At 39.9% G+C, this 21,132-nt stretch overlaps 1 protein-coding gene across 9 annotated transcripts in view; it reads left to right on the top strand.

The window, feature by feature from the left end:
• Positions 1 to 21,132, top strand: part of PHIP (PHIP subunit of CUL4-Ring ligase complex) — a 120,332-nt gene that overhangs the window by 12,926 nt on the left and 86,274 nt on the right. For all 9 annotated transcript variants that reach the window (XM_075145355.1, XM_075145353.1, XM_075145352.1 and 6 more), the window contains one exon: positions 9,552 to 9,712. In XM_075145355.1, the coding sequence (XP_075001456.1) occupies positions 9,552 to 9,712 (161 nt within the window). Of the gene's footprint in view, positions 1 to 9,551; positions 9,713 to 21,132 lie in introns of those variants that run through there.

Raw genomic sequence — 21,132 nt, 5'->3', positions numbered from 1 at the left:
ATTACACTTTACCCAGAGAATTATAGTTCTCTCTTAACAGCTGAAGCAGAAGCATGCAACAGCTAAGAAGCTCTTAGGTTGAGCACAGCCAATTTTGAATTGGTCAGATGGCAAAGTATTTGGTGTCCTACTAGCTCTTCCATTTGAAAGCACAAGTTGCATGCTTTCCATGATATTTTTGTAGATGCTTGGAATATAGGAAGAGAACATGATTTTGCTGGGTGTTTAGTGCTAAGTTTTCAGAGCCTCCTCAGCTAGTATGTGTATTGGTCAGAGGTGGTTCACTTAAACCCTCATGTAGCACCTGAGGGAACCATGTAGTTCGATGTGGTTTGTTTAGAGCTGCTATTTTGGTATTCATGTAGAGATGTTTTTATGTTGTGCTCTAGATGTGGGGGAGAAAAGCTTGTTGCTGAGTAGAATAATTCCCGTCTTGAGTGGCTGTGCATTGGCTTGAAGATTGTAAACTTGGAAAATCTTGGGCTAGATTAGCAGCTACTTCTGCAGGGTGGCTGGAGGACTGAGCTTTCTAATGGCTAAGATTTCTTTAGTGGTTGCCTTATCTTTTCCTTTGCTTGGGAATACATTTTAAAACATGTTGGAGAAATCGGAGTGGAAGAGGACTGTTTTGCATTGTACTGTAGCTTGCTCCATGGTATATAGTTTTTAAAGGGAGAAAGACCATTGTATGAAATCCATAGCAGCTGGAGTTCAAAGAAAGTTGTAGAGTTGCTGTGGTATTGGAATTAAATGTTAAGAAAAATAACTTTCAGACTCTCTTTAGGGAAAAACAGGTGAGGCTTTCTAAATGTTATTTTTCTTGAACCTTTTGCAGAGCACTAAATATTTGCAAAATTACAGTTATTTCAACATACCACTTTTTTCATGACCAATAATTTCCTTTTCCAAACATTGAGATAAGTGCTGGTAACTCAGTGTTTTCAACTGTGAGGTGTATTTGGATTTTTTGGATGTCTGGCTCAGAGCTGTGTGTTCAAGCATTTGGTTTTGATTTATCCTATTCTAGTCTGATCCTCTCAATGAAGTCATGAACTGGAATGACACTTCTTTTATAAATTGAACTAGAAAATTTTCTTCTGTTTCCTTAAATAACTTCTCCGTTTTCCTCTGGGAAGGCTGTATCTTAAGTATTTGCCCAAAAAAAAAAATTTGGAACCTATTATTTTTCAGGCTCTGTGTATTTCAGGTGGAGAACCCACTAATGGTTGTGGAACAGAAAAGATACTAAAGTGTTTCTATCTTGTGCGGGAAAACTTAATTTACATTTCACTGAACATACAGAAATACTCATTCCTAGCCTGATGAACCAATGCAATTATGATGCTGATGGGATATTCTTTAGAATTAAATATTTGTGTACCTTGTACCAGCTGCCTTGTAGGTAGCTGGTTTATATGCAATTAAAATACATCTGTACAAGTATGTACTTCTCCAGAAAACTACAGAATATCTGTAGAACATAATAAAGAGAAGCAAAACTTGAATACAGAATAATCTTTGTCTGGTTGTTATCACTTGTGCAACATATCTTATAAAAAGTTGCTGAAGTGCTTAATTAAGAACAAAAAGAGCTATGTCATACATTTGTTTTGTTAAAGGTCCTGATTTCTTGGATGCAGAAACAGAAAACTTTTTCAGTAATTTTCAGGAACTGCTAAAAAAGATAGAACCAAAGCATAAAGCTTTAAGAGCTTTGAGCTCAAAGCTCTTGGAGAAGCTAGTCACTCAGGTGTGAAGACCTGAGTGAGACTGGCCATTCACCCCAGACAACAAAGAATGTTTTTCCTGACCAATGAATATATCTGCCTTTCAAAAATAGTATTTCATAGTCTTGCTGAATAGTCCACTTCAAGGAGGCATTTTGCGCTTTTCTCACAGTTTCTTTATTAAATGATACTGCTGTTTTGGCTGTAAAGAGAATGTGAGGTTCTGAAAGTGGTGTAGATGTCTTTTTAGAAATACAGTAAGTACTTTAGGCCTAAAAGCTAACCTAAGAGTATTTTGTGTAACTATATTATTCTCTTAATCATAGTAAAAAACTATTAAGACCACCTTGTGTTAAAGGATCAGTGTAAAAGTAACATCTCATTACACATGTTTATTCAAGTCTAAGGTGAATTACACTAAAGTAAATGGCTTCATGTTATGCAAGAAGAAATGAGCTGTAGAAGTCTTATGGTACTTACACTTTGAGTAAAATACAAACTGAATAAATACATAGTGAAAGCAAGTGAGATTGCATTGAAGTCGGGGAACAGTTTGGAAATGCTTGAGATTGTATAGCTTTCATTTGTTTTTACCTTCTGCCTTTCCAAACATGTCACCTCCCACCTTTCTCAATTAGTAAGGGTTGGCAGTTACTTTCATTGAGCAAATTAATATTATATGTAAAGTTTTATGTATATAGAATTCTTACATTTTCAGAAATGCTCCAGTGAGGAGTCAGAATACTTCTACCTTCATGAAATGCCCAGAGACAAGTTCTGGCTTGATCAAATTGGTAGGTTAACCACTTTACTTGGTTGACAGTCATCTATAAACGAGGAGACCTGGAGTACTGCATAGAGTTGAGGAGTTGAACAGAAAAATGGTAGGAAGGTAGAAGTCCATTCAGGCTGCTTTTTTGATCTTGGACATCTTTATGGAAGGGGGGAAGAACCCCAACCCAAAACTGGGTGCTTGATACATTTAGTCTTACTGGCTTGCAGAGTGAAAGGAGTTATCTAGCAGTCTCTTTTGTTATTAACATTTCTGAATGCCTTGATATTTGTTAGAGGTGTGTCTGGCCTCTCAAGTTATGAAACTTGATTCAGTATGGGTAAGAGTTGTAAGTGAAGTATATTATTTAGGTGTCCTTCCAGGTTTCTTCTGAATCTAGTTCTATTTTTGTGCGAATGGGAGGGGAATGAAGGTGGATTCTGTTCTTCAGAACAGAACTTTCATTAGTTAAATACAACTCCAGAAAGGAAGAAAATGAAAGATAAGCCATAATGTTTTTTGTATGTGCTTTTTTAAAATGTAACTTATACTTGGTACAAAATCAAATTGCATTTATCACTAGTAGATAAGGCAGATTACTATCCCCCATCTTTAAGGTATATTTCACATTCCAGGATAAGACCATGTAAATAAGGTGATGGAATTGCTCACTCGGATAACTAAAATAAGAAAGCCAAGGGGAAAAAAAAATCAGCATAAATAATACTGCCATTTCTTTCAGACCCCCAAATTTATCTTCCTTTTATAGATTGATGTTTTTCTCTGAGCTGCTTGTCCTAGTTTGGGCGGGAGTAATATAGAGACATTCTAAAACTTTGAAGGCATTCAGTTGATGCCTGTTGCATGCCTTTTGAGTGGGAGAAAATCTATACTCTTTCGTAAGTTCCACTGAAAATTCCCACCACTTTACCTTCATCAGCTTTATATTTATGTTTGGTTTTTAAATTGTTCTGAGGGAAACCAAACAAATAAGGTGATCCTGACTCTTTGAGATGTGTGATTTTCAGATTAAGGTTGTTGGCAGCAATGAATTGTAACAGTAGAAGTGAGATTTTTAAAAAATAAAGTTCCATTTTACTAACTTGTTTAAAAGCCCAACTCTCCATTCACAGTTTAGGTTCCTGAGCAGCCCTTATAAAAAAGGAATTTAAACTCTTATCTCTAGAGCTTAAGGTTAGAGCCTTTGGGTAAAGAATCCCATGTTTCTCACCCTACCCCACTTTTTTTGTCTCTTTATTCTTTTTACTTTTTTCTCCTTTTTAACTCTAGTAAAAGGTCCTGAGCAACTTGTATTTGACCCTGCTTTCAAAGGAGGATTACACTAGATGGTTTTCAGAGGTCCCTTCCAACTTCAACCATTCTGTGATTCTGCAGTAACAAAAGTCAGAGTTCTTCCAGCATTAAATCTGGTGAGGGACATGAAGGAACACAAAAAGGGCTTTTACAGGTCTATCATGAGCAGAAGGAACAGTAGGGCCTGCTGCTGAATGGGGCAGGGGAGACCTGCCCAACAAAAGACCTGGAAAAACTGAGGTATTCAATGCCCTCTTGGCCTGGGTCTTCACTGGTAATACCAGCCTTCAAAAATTTCAGGCCCTGGAGACCAGGGGGAAGGGCTGGAGCAAGGAAGACTTTCCCTTGGTAGAGGAGGATCAGGTTAGGGAATGTTTGAACAAACTACATACGTAAGTCCATGGGCCCTGATAGGATGCACCCCTGGGTGCTGAGGGTGCTGGCTGATGTCATTGCAAGGCCACTCTTGATTATCTTTGAAGTGTTCATGATGGTCAGGGGAGCTTTCTGAGGACGCGAAGAGAACAAATGTCACTCCTGTCTTAAATTAGGGTGAGAAGGAGACACTGCGGAACTAAAGGTGGATCCTCCTTGCCTCAGTCCTTGGGCCAGTGATGAAGCAAATACTCCTGGAAGCCAACGTACTAAGGACAAGAACGTGGTTGAGAGTAGTTAGCATTGATCTATGAAGGAGAAGTCATGCCTGACCAGCCTGATAGCCTTTTAAATGAGTGGCTTGCAGGATGAGCAGACAGTAGTGAATGTTGTTTATTCTGACTTCAGCAAGGCTTTCTGAACTGGCTCCCATAACATTCTCACTGACAAACTGATAAGATACAGGCAGAAGTGCTGGACTCAAAGGGTTGTGATCAGCAGAATGAATTCCAGTCACTAGTGGTGTACTCCAGGGGTTGATACTAGAGCCAGTGTTGTTCAACATCTTCATTAGTAACTTGGATGATGAAACACCAAGTTTTGCAGACAATGCAAAACTAGGAGGAGTGATTGATGAATCAAATGGACTGTGCTGCCATTCAGGGGGGCTTCGACGGGCTGGAGAAATTGGTCAACAGGAATCTAATGAAGTTGCACAAAGAGAAGTGCAAAAGTCCTGCCCCTGGGGATGAATAACCTCATGCATCAGTGGACACTGGGGGCCGACCGGCTGGAAAGCAGCTTTGCAGGAAATGAGCTGGCTGTCCTGGTGTTGAACATGTCAGACCTTGAGTCTACAATGTGCCCTTGCACAAAAAAAACCAAGCGGCATCCTGGGCTGCTGGAGGCAGTGCATTGCCATCAGTTCGAGGGTGTTCCTTGCCCTCTACTCAGCGCAGGTGAGATCACACCTGGAGTGCTGGGTCCAGCTCTGGACTCCTCAGAACAAGACAGACATGGACAGACTGGAGCTAGTCTAGCAAAGGACCAGGAGGATGATGGAGGGATTGAGGTATCTGTCATACAAGGAGAAGCCAAGAGAGCTGGGATTGTTTAGCCTTGGAAAAGAAAGCATGTGGGGGGTGTTATCAATGGCTATGAATACCTGAATGGGAGAGTGTGATGGAGATGGAGCCAGCCTCTTCTCATTGGTGCCTCCTGACAGGACAGAGGCAATGGACACAAACTGAAATAGAGGAAGTTCAATTTAAACATAAGAAAACACATTTTGGGGGGGCGATCAAAGCTGTGGCACAGGTTGCCCAGAGAGCTTGTCAAGTCTCCATCCTTGGGAGATATTCAAAACCTGACTCGACACAGCCTTGGGTAACCTGCTCTAGCTGACGCTGCTTGAGCAGCGGGGTTGGACTAAACCATCTCTAGAGGTTCCTTCCCACCTCAACCTTTCTGTGGTTCTCTGATACAGACCATTTCAGTCTTTGAGGCTGGTCATGTTGTGTGAAGACGAGCCCAGTAACCTAAAAACTAGAAGCCAATTTGTTTTATTTGGAACCAATTGGTAAACAATTGATAGCAACTTAAATGATAAAATTTGTGGCAAGGTGTTTTGACATGTTCAAAACATCAACAAATATGTGGCTTTCTCAGGCATTGGTTTCTACTGATCAGTTAGCTTCATTATTAAATATGAAGAATCCTGATTTTGAAACCAGAATGTCATTTGGAAGTAAGTGGTTGATTGTCATCCTGTGTTGCACAGCCACCACTCAGTAACATCTGCTTTTTTGGTTTGTTTGTTCTAAATTTTATTTATTTATTTTTAAAGCAGGCTTTTATGTGTGAGTAGTAGACAGGCATGTAAAGCTAAGTTAATCTTAATTTCCTTAGTTGGCCAGGTGTTGGATGGGAGTTCTTTCTGTGCAGTGTCCACTTCACAGTGCCCTTCCAGCAAGGAGCAGGCAATCTCAGTTCTGTTGTTTTCTTCTTTCTTCCTTCCAACCCTTATTACTTCTCTTCATGTTGGTTGACTCACAGTAAGGCTGAACCGGTGCCCTCTAACCCTTCCTGGGGTAAAGTCTCATCCTTCTTCCCTCCCTTATTATGTATGGTTTGTGGCTCCCACTGCAGCTGTTCAGTTGCTCATACCTCACCACTCTTCCTGTGATTAACACCATTGTTCATAACTGAGGTCAAGCAGAATTTAAGAAAAGACAGAAAAGTGCTAATATGGCTAAAACAAGAGGGATACTAGACTTGCTGTCACAAGGGTTTCTAAAATCACTTTTTTCCAAATGCAGTTAAAATCAAGCTAAAATAGATTAGAGGCCATAAAAGGTCTGACAAGTGTTGATGCTAGATATGGATAACAATCGTTATAAAATCAAAGGCCTATAATTAGTCCAAAGGCGTTATTGTTATTAACAGTTGGTAGCCTTTCTCACATTTTCTTGCACCAGAAAAATCAATTCTATATTCGGCTGCAGGAATTTATTTTTGAGACACAGCTATTTTTAATTTTTACCTATACTCTGGAGGAAAAAAAATAAATGCTGTTGTACTGGCAAAGTGTGCAGGTGACACATTGGAGTCGTCAGTGTTTGGAATAAAGGGTGGGAATAGGTCGGTCAGAGAAATCAAGCTGAATCACGTGGCAAAATCAATGAGAGTAGCTATAAATGTAGTTAAATGGAAGGCCATATTGAAGAACAGTGGGGTATGTGAGAATTTTGTTTAAAACAACAGCAAAAAACAGTTTGAGAAGTCTTTTAAAAATTACATGTTTATGGACAGTGTTCAAACCTGCAGGAGATTGATTCTCCCCTTCCCCCCCTGCCAATTGCATGATCTTGGTAAAAAATCTTCTTCCCATAGAATGTAAGTTCATAATACTGTTTTTTCCCATGATTTGACAAATCACTTTTTAATTAACTTAATTTTATTTTTAATCACTTTTGGGATTTTTGTATGTTTTAAGTTTTGATCAAGGCCAAAGAGTGAGATAGATCCCGGTTTTCTTGTTTCCAGTATCACAGTGTTGCCTCTTACTTCCTCCAGTAGGTTGATTGTTACTGAACAAGGGGCATTTCACCTGTTGAGTTTCCTAGGGATATGTGAACTAGTAGCAAGTTGCCCATTACCACTTCACATTAGCAACAATATCGTCAGAAATACTGGCTTAGGTTCTGTTAAATCTTCTTCACTGAAAAAAAACCAAAAAAAACCCCAAAAAAACCCCAACGAAAACCAAACTTGAAATTTATCTCAAGTACTTTAAAAAGTTTTTCACAAATTCATATGTGTATTAAAAATTAGATGCTTAAATGAATTCATTGGTTGTTTTATCCTAAAGAGTCTGCTTACCCTTTCAATTTATTGAGAGAACATCTCTGCAAATTAAACTTCTAGTTAAGTTTTTTCCCTTTTTATGAGCTATAGTTTCATTTGAAGGCATTGCTGGAAGCTGATTTCCAACAACCATCTCCATCTTACATTAAGAGTAAACAAAAGGTAACTTCTGAGTAGGTTGAGATTATTGTGTAAGCTCACTTTATTGTTGTGACAAAGACTTTCCTTATTCTCTGTGTGTGTGTGCGCGTATGTGTTTGTTGGGAATTTTTTGTGTTTGTTTGGGGTTTTTTTGGGTGTGGTGGTTTGGTGTGTGGGGTTTTTGTTTTTTTGGTTTTTTTTGGGTTTTTTTTGTTTGTTTGTTTTAAAACTAGGATGATTTGTTAAAAACCGAAACTAGATTTATCTTGTGACTGAACTAAGCTTGCTTTCCTGCTGTTCAAAGTAGGCTGTTGGCAAGGAAAAGCTTTGTCAAAAAGCAAATGCAACTGCATCTTTCTCTTGTATAAGGGGAGGGTGAAGAGGATATAGTAAAACCTTAAGGCAGTAGTGGTGCATTGACTAAAAGTGCCTGGCTCCACAGCTAATGATCCTGCTTCTTCACAAAGCACCTTGAACTAGGAAAACTTCCTTGAATCCTTGGGCTACGTAGGGAGTTAACTGAAATGTTTCAGGGCTGTTCTTATGGCCTGAGGCCAGTGGGCTTGGCAATTGTCCATACCACTAAGTGCTTTTGCTCCTTATAGAGTAGCTAGAATCCAGTTTGCATATGTAATGTAGTTTGACCTGTGCTGACTCACAAACCAGCTTCTGGTTGGTCTGGGCCAAAACCAAGCAATGCGAGAGGTTTGTAGCTGTTTCACAGTTGATGCTAGGAAGTGAATGTTGATTCAGTACCCAGACCCATGCCCTGGTCCTGCTCAGTTCACTGGTACAGACGTAGCCTTGGTCTCCTATAAAGAATGACTCACGAGAGTAGTAATGAAAGTATCAGCTCCCTCTCTTGGCACTGATAGATCTTGTTTCTCGTGTGTGTGTAGCACTGTGGACATTGTTGGGAATTTATGTTATTACTTTTCACATATTCAGAAGCTGGAGGTCTGAATATACTACCTGCTTTATCACAATTCTGTGGAATATAAAATGTATTGCCATTGCCATTCTTTGTTCTAATGATGATACGAGGAGCTGTTTGACTAATGTGTATGTATCCATGCATATAAGCGTTATACTGTATTGCTTTATCATTGGATGAGTAGCAGTTTAAAATTAGTAACACTGAGCTTTATTGTCTTTACTGAAGTTCTTGATTGAAGATTTCCATTTTGTTAAAGTAGATTCCTGCTCCTGGACCTTCTTAGCTTTTAAACTTGAAAAAAATCCCAAACTCTTTGAACCAGGTTCTGTTAGTCAAAATCAGAATTTTCTGTAAGATTTTGGTAAATTTGTATGTAAATTTTTGTTTGGTCGTTTTTTTTGTTTCTTTAGCTGTAGTGGTTAGCAATATTTTTTAAAAAATAAATCGGTTGTCTTGCAAGTGGTGAATAAATGTTTGATTGTATAGAACTCAAAAAACAGGTTGCTTTGGAGAAGATTTGAATGTTTGCTGATCTTCAGTTAATATGTGGAAGCTCTTATGCGTGTTAAGTTCGAGGTAGTTTACTCCTCCATGGAAGCTGCTTAAGTCCTGAATTCTCACAGGAGGTGTAAAGTGATAAGCATATGTTTGGGCACTTAAAGTTGAAAGTTGTATTGCATCTTTATGTTCTGCCTTGCAGTTTGATACTTTTTTGCACATTTGTATCATAGGGTACTTCTGTATGTATTTTTGTATATTTGCCTAACTATGGCAAAATGAGGTAATTACTATAGTAAGCAGTACATATGGCAAGTGGTCCAGTGTTGAAATAAACTTTCCGTCCTGGAGAAGTATTTTAGTTTATGAACCCAACATAAATGCTGTCTCTTCTTTTTTTTTTTCCCCCCCCTTTTGGTAGCGGATACCCTGTTTTCAAGAAAACTAAATGGAAAATACAGACTTGAACGCCTTGTTCCAACTGCAGTCTATCAACATATGAAGATGCACAAACGAATTTTAGGACACTTATCTTCCGTATACTGTGTAACTTTTGATCGGACTGGCAGGCGAATATTTACTGTAAGTAAAAAATCTTTATTTTTGTAGTTGTTTTTTGTTTTTAGAGTACAGATAGCATGTCACCTAATTGTTTCCAAAAGCTAGATGTACTGATGTTGTGTATCAAGAGCAGATAAATGCTTTACTACTGTTACTCTCATATATGCTTTTTAATAACCATGCTGGTTTGCATGTTAAGATAGTTTTGGCATACATGTGTTAAAGCTAGATGTGGTGGTGATTGCCGCTCTGTGTAGTTCAGTCAGAAAACTCAGGTTATTTTCAGTGGAAAGGAATTACCCTATGTAGATTCTTTCCTCTGGACTTGTTATCTCTAGCAAAAACATAAGCAAGAGAACGGACCATCACCACAGAATTTGATTAGGAAGTCAGAGGACAATCAATATGTAATCAAAGATTATTTTGACTCTTTTCTATAACTTTTGTTAAATTTAAAGCATGACTATTAAGTTTAACAGTCTGGTGATACACTTAGATTTGGTACATCATGTTGATGGAAGCTAGAAAGCTGAAAATTCACATGGTGTGTTGTAACAAATGTTGGTTCACAAGGAATTGTCTTTATGAGATCCCAGGAACTTTTTTTTTTTGTACCAGTGTTCTTAGTATTTTTAACTAGTTTAAATTTTTTGTTGGTGGTGGTTTTAAAAAAAAAAAAATCAGATGTCTGATACCAGTACTGAAATTGCAAGTTTCCCAGGGAATGGAAATTATAAAAACACATAGGTGTGAGTGTAACTTTGGTTTCTTGGTAAGTAGTCAATGTCAATAGAGCCAAAGATCTTGTGAATACACATCTCGTCCAGTCTGGGATGCTTTGGCTGCATTTATTTCCTTCCAACAAACACTGGATGTAATTGATAGCTTTGTGGATCCAGGAGCTTGATTGTATCCTTTCTAACCTCATAGCAGATAACTCAGACAATGCAGGTGGAAGTATGGTTCAGTTCTACTTTATGTATTGCAGTCCTAATTTCTAAAATTCTTTCAAGGCAGTTGTAAATATAATTCACCCTTTCGCCCACATACATTTTGCTTTGTTGCATGGAGGGATGTGTGGTTGCAGGGATGGGACACTTACAGTGTTTTGAACATTTGACATACAGTGTTTATTTGTCCACTTGTTACTTCAGGCATAGCAGAGACTTTTTTCATATTTCTTTAGCTTTCACCAGCAAGCTAAGTCCCTCACCAGTCACAGCCATTAAACTCTTATGTCCTGGAGTTTATGCGTGATTAACCTATGAGGAAAAGGGCTCTCTGTTGTGGGTTTATTTTATATGTGACATGGCAGAATGGATTAGAGATTTAATGTGTACCAAGTGTAAAAATCGCCTATGGTCACCCTGTTCACCTCTAAATAAAAACTTCTGTTTGTGCTTCCTAGATGAAATGCATAAAACTCCTTGTTAAGGTCTTCTGATTCTTCATTTTCCTAAAACTTTCCCATGATCCTAAAATCTTTCCTTTTCCAGAGATATAATAAACTTCCTCTTGGGTGCATCTGCAATGATCATTCCTTGTTGCACATTCCCTTGCTTTTTGCAGTCTGATTTAAAAGTGGTTAAAGAGAGAGAATTCTCTTGACTGTAATAATAGTTTGTTTCCAAAAGAAACGTAGAAGACATGGAGGTGTTGGAGCGTGTCCAGAGAAGGGCAACGAAGCTGGTGAAGGGCCTGGAGCACAAGTCTTATGAGGAGCGGCTGAGGGAACTGGGGTTGTTTAGTCTGGAGAAGAGGAGGCTGAGGGGAGACCTCATCGCGCACTACAACTACCTGAAAGGAGGTTGTAGTGAGGTGGGTGTGGGTCTCTTCTGCCAAGTAACTAGCGATAGGACGAGAGGAAATGGCCTCAAGTTGCGCCAAGGGAGGTTTAGATTGGACATTAGGAGAAATTCCTTTACTGAAAGAGTGGTCAGGCCTTGGAACAGGCTGCCCAGGGAAGTGGTTGAGTCACCATCCCTGGAAGTATTTAAAAGACGTGTAGATGAGGCGCTTAGGGACATGGTGTAGTGGGCATGGTGGTGTTGGGTTGACGGTTGGACTTGATGATCTTAGAGGTCTTTTCCAACCTTAATGATTCTATGATTCTAAGAACCTGAAATAAAATGGGAGGAGCAATATTGCTTCTGCAACCCCAGAGCTTTGCTGGCAGTCCTTTGCTGACAGATACACTGGTGTCCTGGTAAGACTGCTTGAAAAAGGTCCCAATTTAGATCATTGTGACTTCAATCTAGTCTTAAATATAAGTGTCCATAGGAATTAATTGTGGCTGGTGAATTTTCATTTTGAAGGGCCTGGGACGGAACTTCTTATCTCAGCATTCTCAGGTAATCCACTGTTTTTTGTGTAGGTGTTTAAGTGGTTGTTGACAAATGGAAAACCAGTGGGTTATATTCCACATTCCAGTAAAATCCAAGTTGCTGTAGCTGGCGTGATGTAGTCAGAGGATAAAGTCATGAACTGTCTTGTTGTAATTGTGTCTGTATAATGAAATGGTGCCAATTCTTTTCAATCTAGACCACTACAGTTTCTAAAGTCTCTAGTGTAGTAAGTAGAAATAGGAATTTATAATCAAAAGTAAGGCAAACTTCATTCCAGACACATCTGTTGCCAGTGTAAATTTGCATGCATCAATAGGGAATTGTTCTTGCTTTATGTTTTTACTCTACAACCTCCAGCATTCATCGTGACATTAGGTAGATAAGAGGTTGTTTTAGATTTATATTTGGTTCTAGAAGATGCATCGTAACTGTTTTCTTTTCCTCCTGACCTGTGAAGGATTGAAAGCCTCTAAATTCAAGTTCTCTTTATGTTCTGCTTCAAATTAAAAGAAAGTGATCTCAGCACATTTTTGAGTCATACTTTTCTGGGAGATGTTATCCTTGCTAGGAAGAAGATGCTCTTCGTTTGCCTAAAGGCAGTGAAAACAGTTTTCCTACTAGCTAGTAGGTCGTGCAATGACTGTTTCTATTTAAATTCTTTTATGGATTTCAGAAGAGATTTTTGAAGATCAACCTCTTACCTGTTGTTTTTCTGAATATACAAAAGTATTCTTAATATACAAACTGTGTGGTCTTGGTAATTTAGTTTTTTTAATCAACTGCAATTAAAGCATGCTCTTTACTTGGAAAGACACAACTAAAAGACCTATCAGCCATCAGTGAAGAAAACCTAGTCATTTCTGAGACTGCATGTTCTGGAGCTCTTGAAAAGCATGACTTGCAGAACCCACTCAGGGTAATAGAAACAGGTATTGTTTTTTCTGGTTCCTGCACTACTTAACTTTCTGAGTGCAAAGAAGGATGGCCATCTCCTTTTTCCCTGCCTTTATCTTCCTGTCTTGTCTGAGATTACTCTTTCTAGGGAATAATAAGTAGCATTGTGTAATAGTCTATGTAAGGTTTCCAACCCAAGATTAATTTGTACGTTTCTTGGCAGTTTCAGTTCAGCCCACAAGTCTGTGTAATGGTAGGAAAGTAAACCAGTTTTACTCCATACCTTGGCAGTGCTGTCATCAGTTCTCTCTTGGTGCTGAACTTGTTCTAGGATTCACTTTTGACAAATGCTTTTTAATAGGCACATAATTCGTAGCAGTTGTAGACGTTTGGAAACATGAGCTGTGATGTAAGCCAGTGCCCTTGCTAGTAGAACTGCAACAGTATTTTAAGAGTTGTGAACTGTCCCATTCACTTCAGGCAGAATCCCATGAATTTATTTGAACTCTAATATTGTTATCTTGCCAAGATGCTACAGAATGTACAATTGTACCTTAGTCTTTTTTTTTTCCTTTCTTTTTCCTTTCCTTTTTTTTCCCTCCTTTTTTGATTTCCTTTTTTCTTGTTGAGACTTGCTAACAGTCATTTAATTTTTCTCTGCAATGATGATGTACAACACATGCCTCTATAGCTATACTATAGCCAACTGGTAGGGAGCAGGCTGGTTTTATGCTGATTTTTCCTTGGTTTGCTGTTACTAAATAGACCTCTGAGAACCCTCCAGGTGGCATTAGGTCCCAGAACTAGCTTTTCTTTTCTTGCTGACCATTTCACATCTTTAAGTTGTCTATGTGCAGGTTGCTCTCCATGAGTTACATTCTGCAAGCAGCATTTTAGGAGTCTCATAGTGCAGGGTTTGGTTTATTGGTTGTCTTTTTCTCCCCCCCCCCCCCCCCCCCGGTGCTTTGAACAGTCTGTTCATCTAGTAAAATGACTGCAGGCTGTATGCTTACTGTAAAGTACAGATCAATATTATGAATAAGCTACTGACAATGTAAGAATTGCAAAAGCATGTTCTATGTAATGTGTATAGTCCTCTAGACAGAGTATTTTTTTTTTTTTTTAATTCGTGCAGCTCCAGGAAAAATGGGACCAGTGGTTTGAGATTTCTAGACTATGATGCAGTTAACATTAATGGCTTGGTTCTGTTCTCATGCATGTACTGCTTTGAGAAAGAGATTAACCACATGTGAGTGATTTCCACTCCCTATAGTGTTTTGGAAGTTGTGTGTTCCCTATTCCTTTCTTCTGCTTTCAGGTCTCTCTTTTGAATGGTGAGGCTATTATTTGTAAACATCAGTTTCACACACACGCATACCCTTTTTGCATCCTCCGCTTTTTTGGTGGTGACTGCACTTTTGAGAAGAATACACAAGCTTCTTCATACTCTTAAGTCTCACGCCATGGTAACAGTAGAACACAATGAGCTGATACTATTTTTCAGATAATCGTTGCATGAAGTAGGTGTAGAATTTGAAACTTTTTGAAGCTTTACATACAGAAGTGCAAATTTGAATCTAGAAACACAGGAATGGTTATGGAAACTTATTAATTGAATAGCATGGGGGAAAATAAAACCAAATCTGAGTGCTTTATAGAGTGCTCATATGTTTGTTTTAAGGAAGCAAAGGGATTAAAACTGAATCTGCTTAGAGCTTTATAAGCAGAGTTTAGAGAAAAAAAGGGCCCTTTTTCTCTAAACTGCTTATAAAGCTCTAAACAGCAAGTTTGCTAATTCTTGTTGTAAACCCGTGTTAACTTGTTCATTGGAATTGATTTGGAAGTCTGTATTGCTGAGCTTGTTTACCAACTTCTTTCCTCTTTCTTTTTCCTTCTCTTTAGCTTCTCAGCAACTTAGTAAAAGTGAATAAATCAAGCTATAAATGAAGTTAGCCTGTGTGTATTCGATTGTCAAAAACATTCTGTGACTGAGCTAATAACATAAACTTTTTTTTTTAACAAATAACACTGTGTGTCTCTTTCAAGGTATTCAATATGAGTATGATTTGGAGCCTTTTCAAAAGCATTAAATGCTAACAACTACACTTAAATGCAGTTAAACAACTGTAAATTTAAGAGATCCTTGAATCTTCTTTCTTCTTGTAGAAGTTCTGGGTAGGTGAGCATCTTACTGGGAGGTCCCAAGTTCTACCTATTAATTAAACCTATTCCTGAAGGTGGTTTACTTTCTTTTCGTACAAGTATTTGAGCTGAGCTAAATATAGCAATAAAGGTAGAATAAGATGCATAGTAGGTTTATTTATTAAGTCTTAGTTCAATAGGTCTGAATCAAAAAAAAAAGTCGGTGATCTGGAAGGAAATGGTTATTTCAAGGGTTTGATACAGATTTTGAGAGAAGACGACAAATAACAGAGTATTGAGCACTTGGGTTTCATATTCATGCAGCCTAACATGATGGGGCAAAGAACAAAGTCTGCAAACACTTGTTACAGTTTGTGAGGATACAATATCTCAGAAAAAGTTTTGAGGTAATTCAGAAGGACTTTTGAGGTTCACGCCGTTGTGGTTAAATGTTAAAATGACTACCAAAGTCCTAGTTTAGATGAAATTAAGAGAAATTACAGAATTTGTGTTGTACTTGCTGCTAAACTGCTCTGATTTTTTTTTTTTTTTAAATAACTCCATAAGTATATTGGAAAAATTGAAGATTAATGCTCAGAAAGGAGTTGTGGCACTGTCCAAAGTTTTGGAAAACGATGCCTGTTAGTGAGGTGCTCTAGCATGCTTGAGGTATAGAACTTCCAGTGTAAAAGCAAAGGGGTGGTTTGATTATTGTGCAGATGTATCTATGGGATACTTCTGGATCCTGTTATAACTGCATTAACAGAGTAACTTCCCATTAGAACAACTTTATCAAGGGCTTTGGTGATTTCTGACTTGTGGAGGAGCTGAAAGTGTGCAGAGGAGAGCAAGCTTTTTGTTATGGATACTGAGGGATGTGAAAAGGAGAGTAAGAGGCAAATACGGGGCAAAAGCATCTTTCTCAACAGGGTGGCCAACCTGGTGAGTGTTAGAGTAGGAAAGATGTGGGAGGGAGATGACAAACTACAATCGTGAGGAAGTGGTAGACCGGGTGGGTGAGCAAAGAATCTGGGGTGATGTAGACAGGAGAAGCCCTGAAAACAACAGAAAGGGCTGAAGGGGGCCACCCCAAGTGTATGCACAGAGATCAAGAAGTGCATTATGGGGAGAGCTTTCACGTTTTGAGAAATCGGCCTGACTAGGTGCCCATCTGAAGTGCCTGCACGTTAATGCATGCACTGTGGAGAAAAGGGGAGGAATTGGAATTCTGTGTGTAGTTGCAAGGCTATGATCTCATTGGGGCCAAAGAGGTGGGGTGGTGTTGGGTAGCTCACAGGACTGGGTGCTGCTGTGGGTGGATACAGGCTCGTCAGGAGGGGCAGGCCAGGATGGCAAGGAGTGGGAGTTGCCCTTTCTGTGAGAGAGTGGGAATGCATGGAGCTCTGCCTGGGGACAGGTGATGAGCCAGCTGAGAGCTCATGGGTGAGAGTTAAAGGGCAGACCAACATGGGTGATGTTGGTGTGGGTGTCTGCTACAGGCTGCCTGATCAGGAAGAAGTAGATGAGGCTTTCCTCAGGCAACTAGAAGAAGCCTCACCTGGCTGGTCCTCCTGGCAGACTTCAACTATCCTGGTATCTGCTAAAGGGGAAACACAGCAGCGTGCAAGCAATCTAGGAGGTTTCTGCAGTAGTGCACTGATGACACCTTCCTGGCACAGGCCATTGGGGAGCTGACAAGAAAAGATGCTTTGCTGGATCTGATAGTTACAAACAGCGAAGAACTGTTTGTGGATGTGAAGGTCAGGAGCAGCCTTGGCTGCAGTGACCATGAGGTGATGGAGTTCAGGATCCTGTGAGGAGGGAACAAGGCAAAAACCAGGATCACAACCCTACACTTCAGAGGAGCAGACTTTGACCTGCCTGGGGGCCTGCTTGGAAGAATCTTGTGGGATATGATCTGGGGGAGAAATGAGGGGTCCAGGACAGCTGGCTGTTCTTTAAGGATCACCTCTTCCAGACTAAAGGATGGTCCATCCTGATATGCAGGAAGGCAAGCAAAGGTGGCAGGAGGCCTGTATGGATGAGCAAGGAGCTCCTGACAAAACTCAAACACAAAAAGCAGCATGCAAGAGGTGGAAGCAGGGACAGATGACTTGGGAGAAATACAGAGCCACGCCCTGGAAGTTTAGCAATGGGGTTAGGGAAGCTGAGGGCAGCCTGGAGTTGAATCTGGTAAGGGATGTGAAGAGCAACATTCTTCAAGTATATCAGCAGCAAAGGGAAGACTATGGAAAATGTGGCCCTGCTGATGAATGGTGCAGATCTGGTGACAGAGGACACGGAAAAGGATGATGAGATGCTTGACTGTCGTCTTTGCTTCAGTCTTTAGTGGCAAGACTGGTCTTCAGGAATCCCAAGTCCTTGAGACCAGAGGGAAAGTCTGGAGCAAGGAAGACTTCCCCTAGGTGGAGAAGGGTTGGGCTAGGGAATGTTTAAATGAACTGGCCATACCCAAATCCATGGGGCCTGATGGGTAACACCAGCAAGGGTGCTGAGGGCACTGGCCAATGTCATTGCGAGGCCATTCCTGATTATCTTTGAAAGGCTATGATGATCAGGAGAGGTTCCTGAGGTCTGGAAGAGAGCAAATGTCACTCCTGTCTTCTAGAAGGTTGTTCCAGGGAACTACAGACCATTCATCGTCATCTCAATCACCTGAGAAGGTGATGAATCAAATCCTCCTGAAAGCTATTTCCAAACATATTAACAAGAAGGTGATCAACTTGATAGCCTTCTATGCTGAAATGACTAAGTTGGATGAGGGACAGTAGTGGATGTTTTTCCTGAATTAGTGAGGCTTTCAATGCTGTCTTCCGTAGCATCCTTACTGACAAACTGATGACAGGCTAGATAAGTGGACAGTGAGGTTGAAAATGGCCTGAACTGCCAGGTTCAAAGAGTTGTCAGTAGCGGCACGAAGTCCAGCTGGAGACCAGTTACTAGGGGTGTACCACAGGGGTTGGTACTGAGGCCAGTACTTTTTAACGTTTTCTTTAAGGAGCTGGGTGATGGGGACAGAGGGTACCTTCGGTAAATGTGCAGAAGATAACAAAACAGGAGTGGTTGATAAATCATCCTGGGCGACCTGCTCTAGCTGACCCTACTCGAGCAGGGGGGTTGGACTAGACGATCTCTAGAGGTCCCTTCCCATATCAGTGATTCCTTGATTCTGTCTGTCCATTGCTGTTCATTCTGCAGACTCCGGTGGTTTTCCCTGGGCAGCACTGTAGCTGTCTAGCAGTTAGATAAGGCAAATGTGGACCACAATCTCAGGATGGAAGTTCTGTGCATAAGTAGAAATAGTATAGGCTGTACCGTTGCTCTTCTTATCCAAGAGGCAGAAAATGTAATTATTAACAAGCTTCCATTACTATCTCCTTTGTCAAGTAGACATGTCTCTGCAACAATCCCTCTTATTATTAAGTTTTTAGAAGTAGAAGCTGGCCGTTGCTTGCAGTAACCAACCAAGACTGCACAAGGAAGCAGTCACACTTGGTTGAGCGTTGAGGTTAAACGTTCAGAGCGCTGCTCTTCTGTAATGCTGATTGCTGCTCAGCCTCCGCGTCCTTGGAGGACCAAAGAGAAATCTGAAATCTCAAATTGTACTTTCTGTTTGAGGGAAGAGAGACCTGTTCTTAATAGAAGTACTTGTTTAAAATGAGTATGCAGTGACACAGAATTTGTTTGACAACCTTCATTGGAGGCTCAGAAGTTTATGCCAAAAATGACTAGGGCAGAGGTATGGGAGAAGTTGTCTTGCCCACATCTCTGCTTTCATGGGTGCACCTGTTGAAGAGTTGGGAAGAAAGAAAAGTTATGCTTTACCTGGGGAAGAGTAGAAGCATGGCAGCTGGTAAATCAAAATTACCTACCAAAGCAGTCCAGAAATCAAATGTAAAGTTTTAAACTACCTTGCTTTTGCATGTCTAGAGTCTCCCTGGAAAACATTCTCCTGGGTTAAAATGACACTAATGCTCCAAAGTAGCCTTTTTGCTGATGTTAGAGATGAAGACCTTCTGTAGAGTAGCAGCCTGTATTTGTGATCTGTAGAAAAATGTGCTCTATCAATGTACCTAAATACAATCAGTTTTCTTTTTACTGTTTCAAAAATAGGGACTATAGTTGTATCTTTTTGTGTTAAGACGTATGTGTCTTGTCTGAATTGACATAAATAAAACGGGAAGAGAGAAACTGGATAACTGCCTTTAAGCCAGAAACAACTTCTTGTTCACTAAACAAAAAGTAAGTCTGAGGAAGTTGCCAGGTTTGCAGGGTATGGCTACAAATGAGAATGGGTGTATAATTGGTATGCTGGTAAATAGGTATGCTGTTCCCCTCCTTCTCCCAGATACTAGTTTTTTTAATCTGAACTAATGTAATGAGTAAAATTTAGCTACCTTTTCAAGTAGAGAACTGATTTTTTTTTTTGGTAGTAATTACATAAAAAAAAGTTACGGGGATAAGGGGAAATAAATTGGCTGTTCATCAACATTAACGTAATGTAAACAGGCTAGTCAGTATTTACTAAAAAAAGGCAAAACCAAAAAAAGCTTTCCAAATCCTTTTATGCGTTCCAGTAACTCCAGGATGTATGTGGGTTCCTTTTGAAAGCGTTTTCTGGAGTGTTTGCCTGGCTCTCCGGTGGGCAGCCCTACTTCACATATAGTGGCTGTGTTGGTGACAAGTTCCCAAGTTGGGTGTTGGTATCCTGGGATTGGGCTGTCCAGAAGAGTAGCTAAATTGAGCCGTGGCAGTGTGGGTTTTCTATAGTTACGTGAATGTAGACTAGAGAGTGTACTAAATATGGAAAATATATGTCATTTACCTGTTTACAAAAGCTGTAATGTTGAAAATAGTATCAGTAGCCTCTAAGTATTTTTTGAGACTTTTGGTTGTTAGATGCTTATGTTCACCGAATGCTTACCAGTATTTTAAAAATCATAGAATCATAGAATTGTTTAGGTTGGAAAAGACCTTTAAGATCACCGAGTCCAACCGTTAACCTAGCACTGCCAAGTCCACCACTAAACTATGTGCCTAAGCACCACATCCACCCGTCTTTTAAATACCTCCAGGGATGACGACTCAACCACTTCCCTGGACAGCCTGTTCCAATGCTTGACCCTTTAGTTGAAGACATTTTTCGTAATATCCAATCTAGACCTCCCCTGGTGCAACTTGAGGCTGTCTCCTTCTGTCCTATTGCTTGTTACTTGGGAGAAGGGACCGACACCCACCTCGCTACAACCACCTTTCAGGTAGTTGTAGTAAGCGATGAGGTCTCCCCTCAGCCTTCTTTTCTCCAGGCTAAACAACCCCAGTTCCCTCAGCTGTTGGTCCCTGTACTTTGGATACCTTTTTTATGAAAGGTGGACAATAGTATTGCCCTGCCTTCTGACTTCTTTAAAGAATAAATACTAGATAAACTTGTGCAGAGGCACTGTAAGTAGGTGGAAGAGGAAAAACCCAGGAAAAATTTTATAGCAATGGTGTCACATTGTAAGTTGCTGTGGCACCTGTGTGTGTCCAGTAGCAGATCAGTGCTCCAGATGTTAAGACCCAACACCCAGCTTTGTATTGCTTCTGAACCTAAGCAAATGAATGAAATGTATACAGGAAATCTCCATCTGTGTCTCTGTGCAGTGTTCAAATGTCATTGTATTGAGCGAGGTGCAAAGATATTCAGACTTTCAAGGAGGTGCAGGAATGCAATGAAAAATGAAGGCCTGAGTTCTGAAATTTTTGCTAGGGCCTTGAATTTGTTGTATACAGGCAAGCAGCTTTAACAGTGATGTGGGAAGACCAGCAAAATCTAAGTTAAGTATGAATAGGTAGATGAAGCCTCTGAAGTTTGTTGAGAAGAGTGGTCATTTCAGTGTTTGTTAATGTAAATATCAAAGCAGATTTATAGTACTTTGACTTAATAATGGAATAGCTGTTCATGCAGGCTCTTTACCTCACTCCTACTGTGGTAAGTATACTACTAACGCTTGTAGGGCATGAAGATTAAATTAGTAAGATAAGGAACATAAGTGGGTG

Source organism: Calonectris borealis, chromosome 3 (genome assembly GCF_964195595.1).
Source record: "Calonectris borealis chromosome 3, bCalBor7.hap1.2, whole genome shotgun sequence".
NCBI lineage: Eukaryota > Metazoa > Chordata > Aves > Procellariiformes > Procellariidae > Calonectris > Calonectris borealis.
The sequence above is the reverse complement of the archived record's forward strand: the minus strand, read 5'-3'. Positions and strand labels throughout refer to the sequence as shown.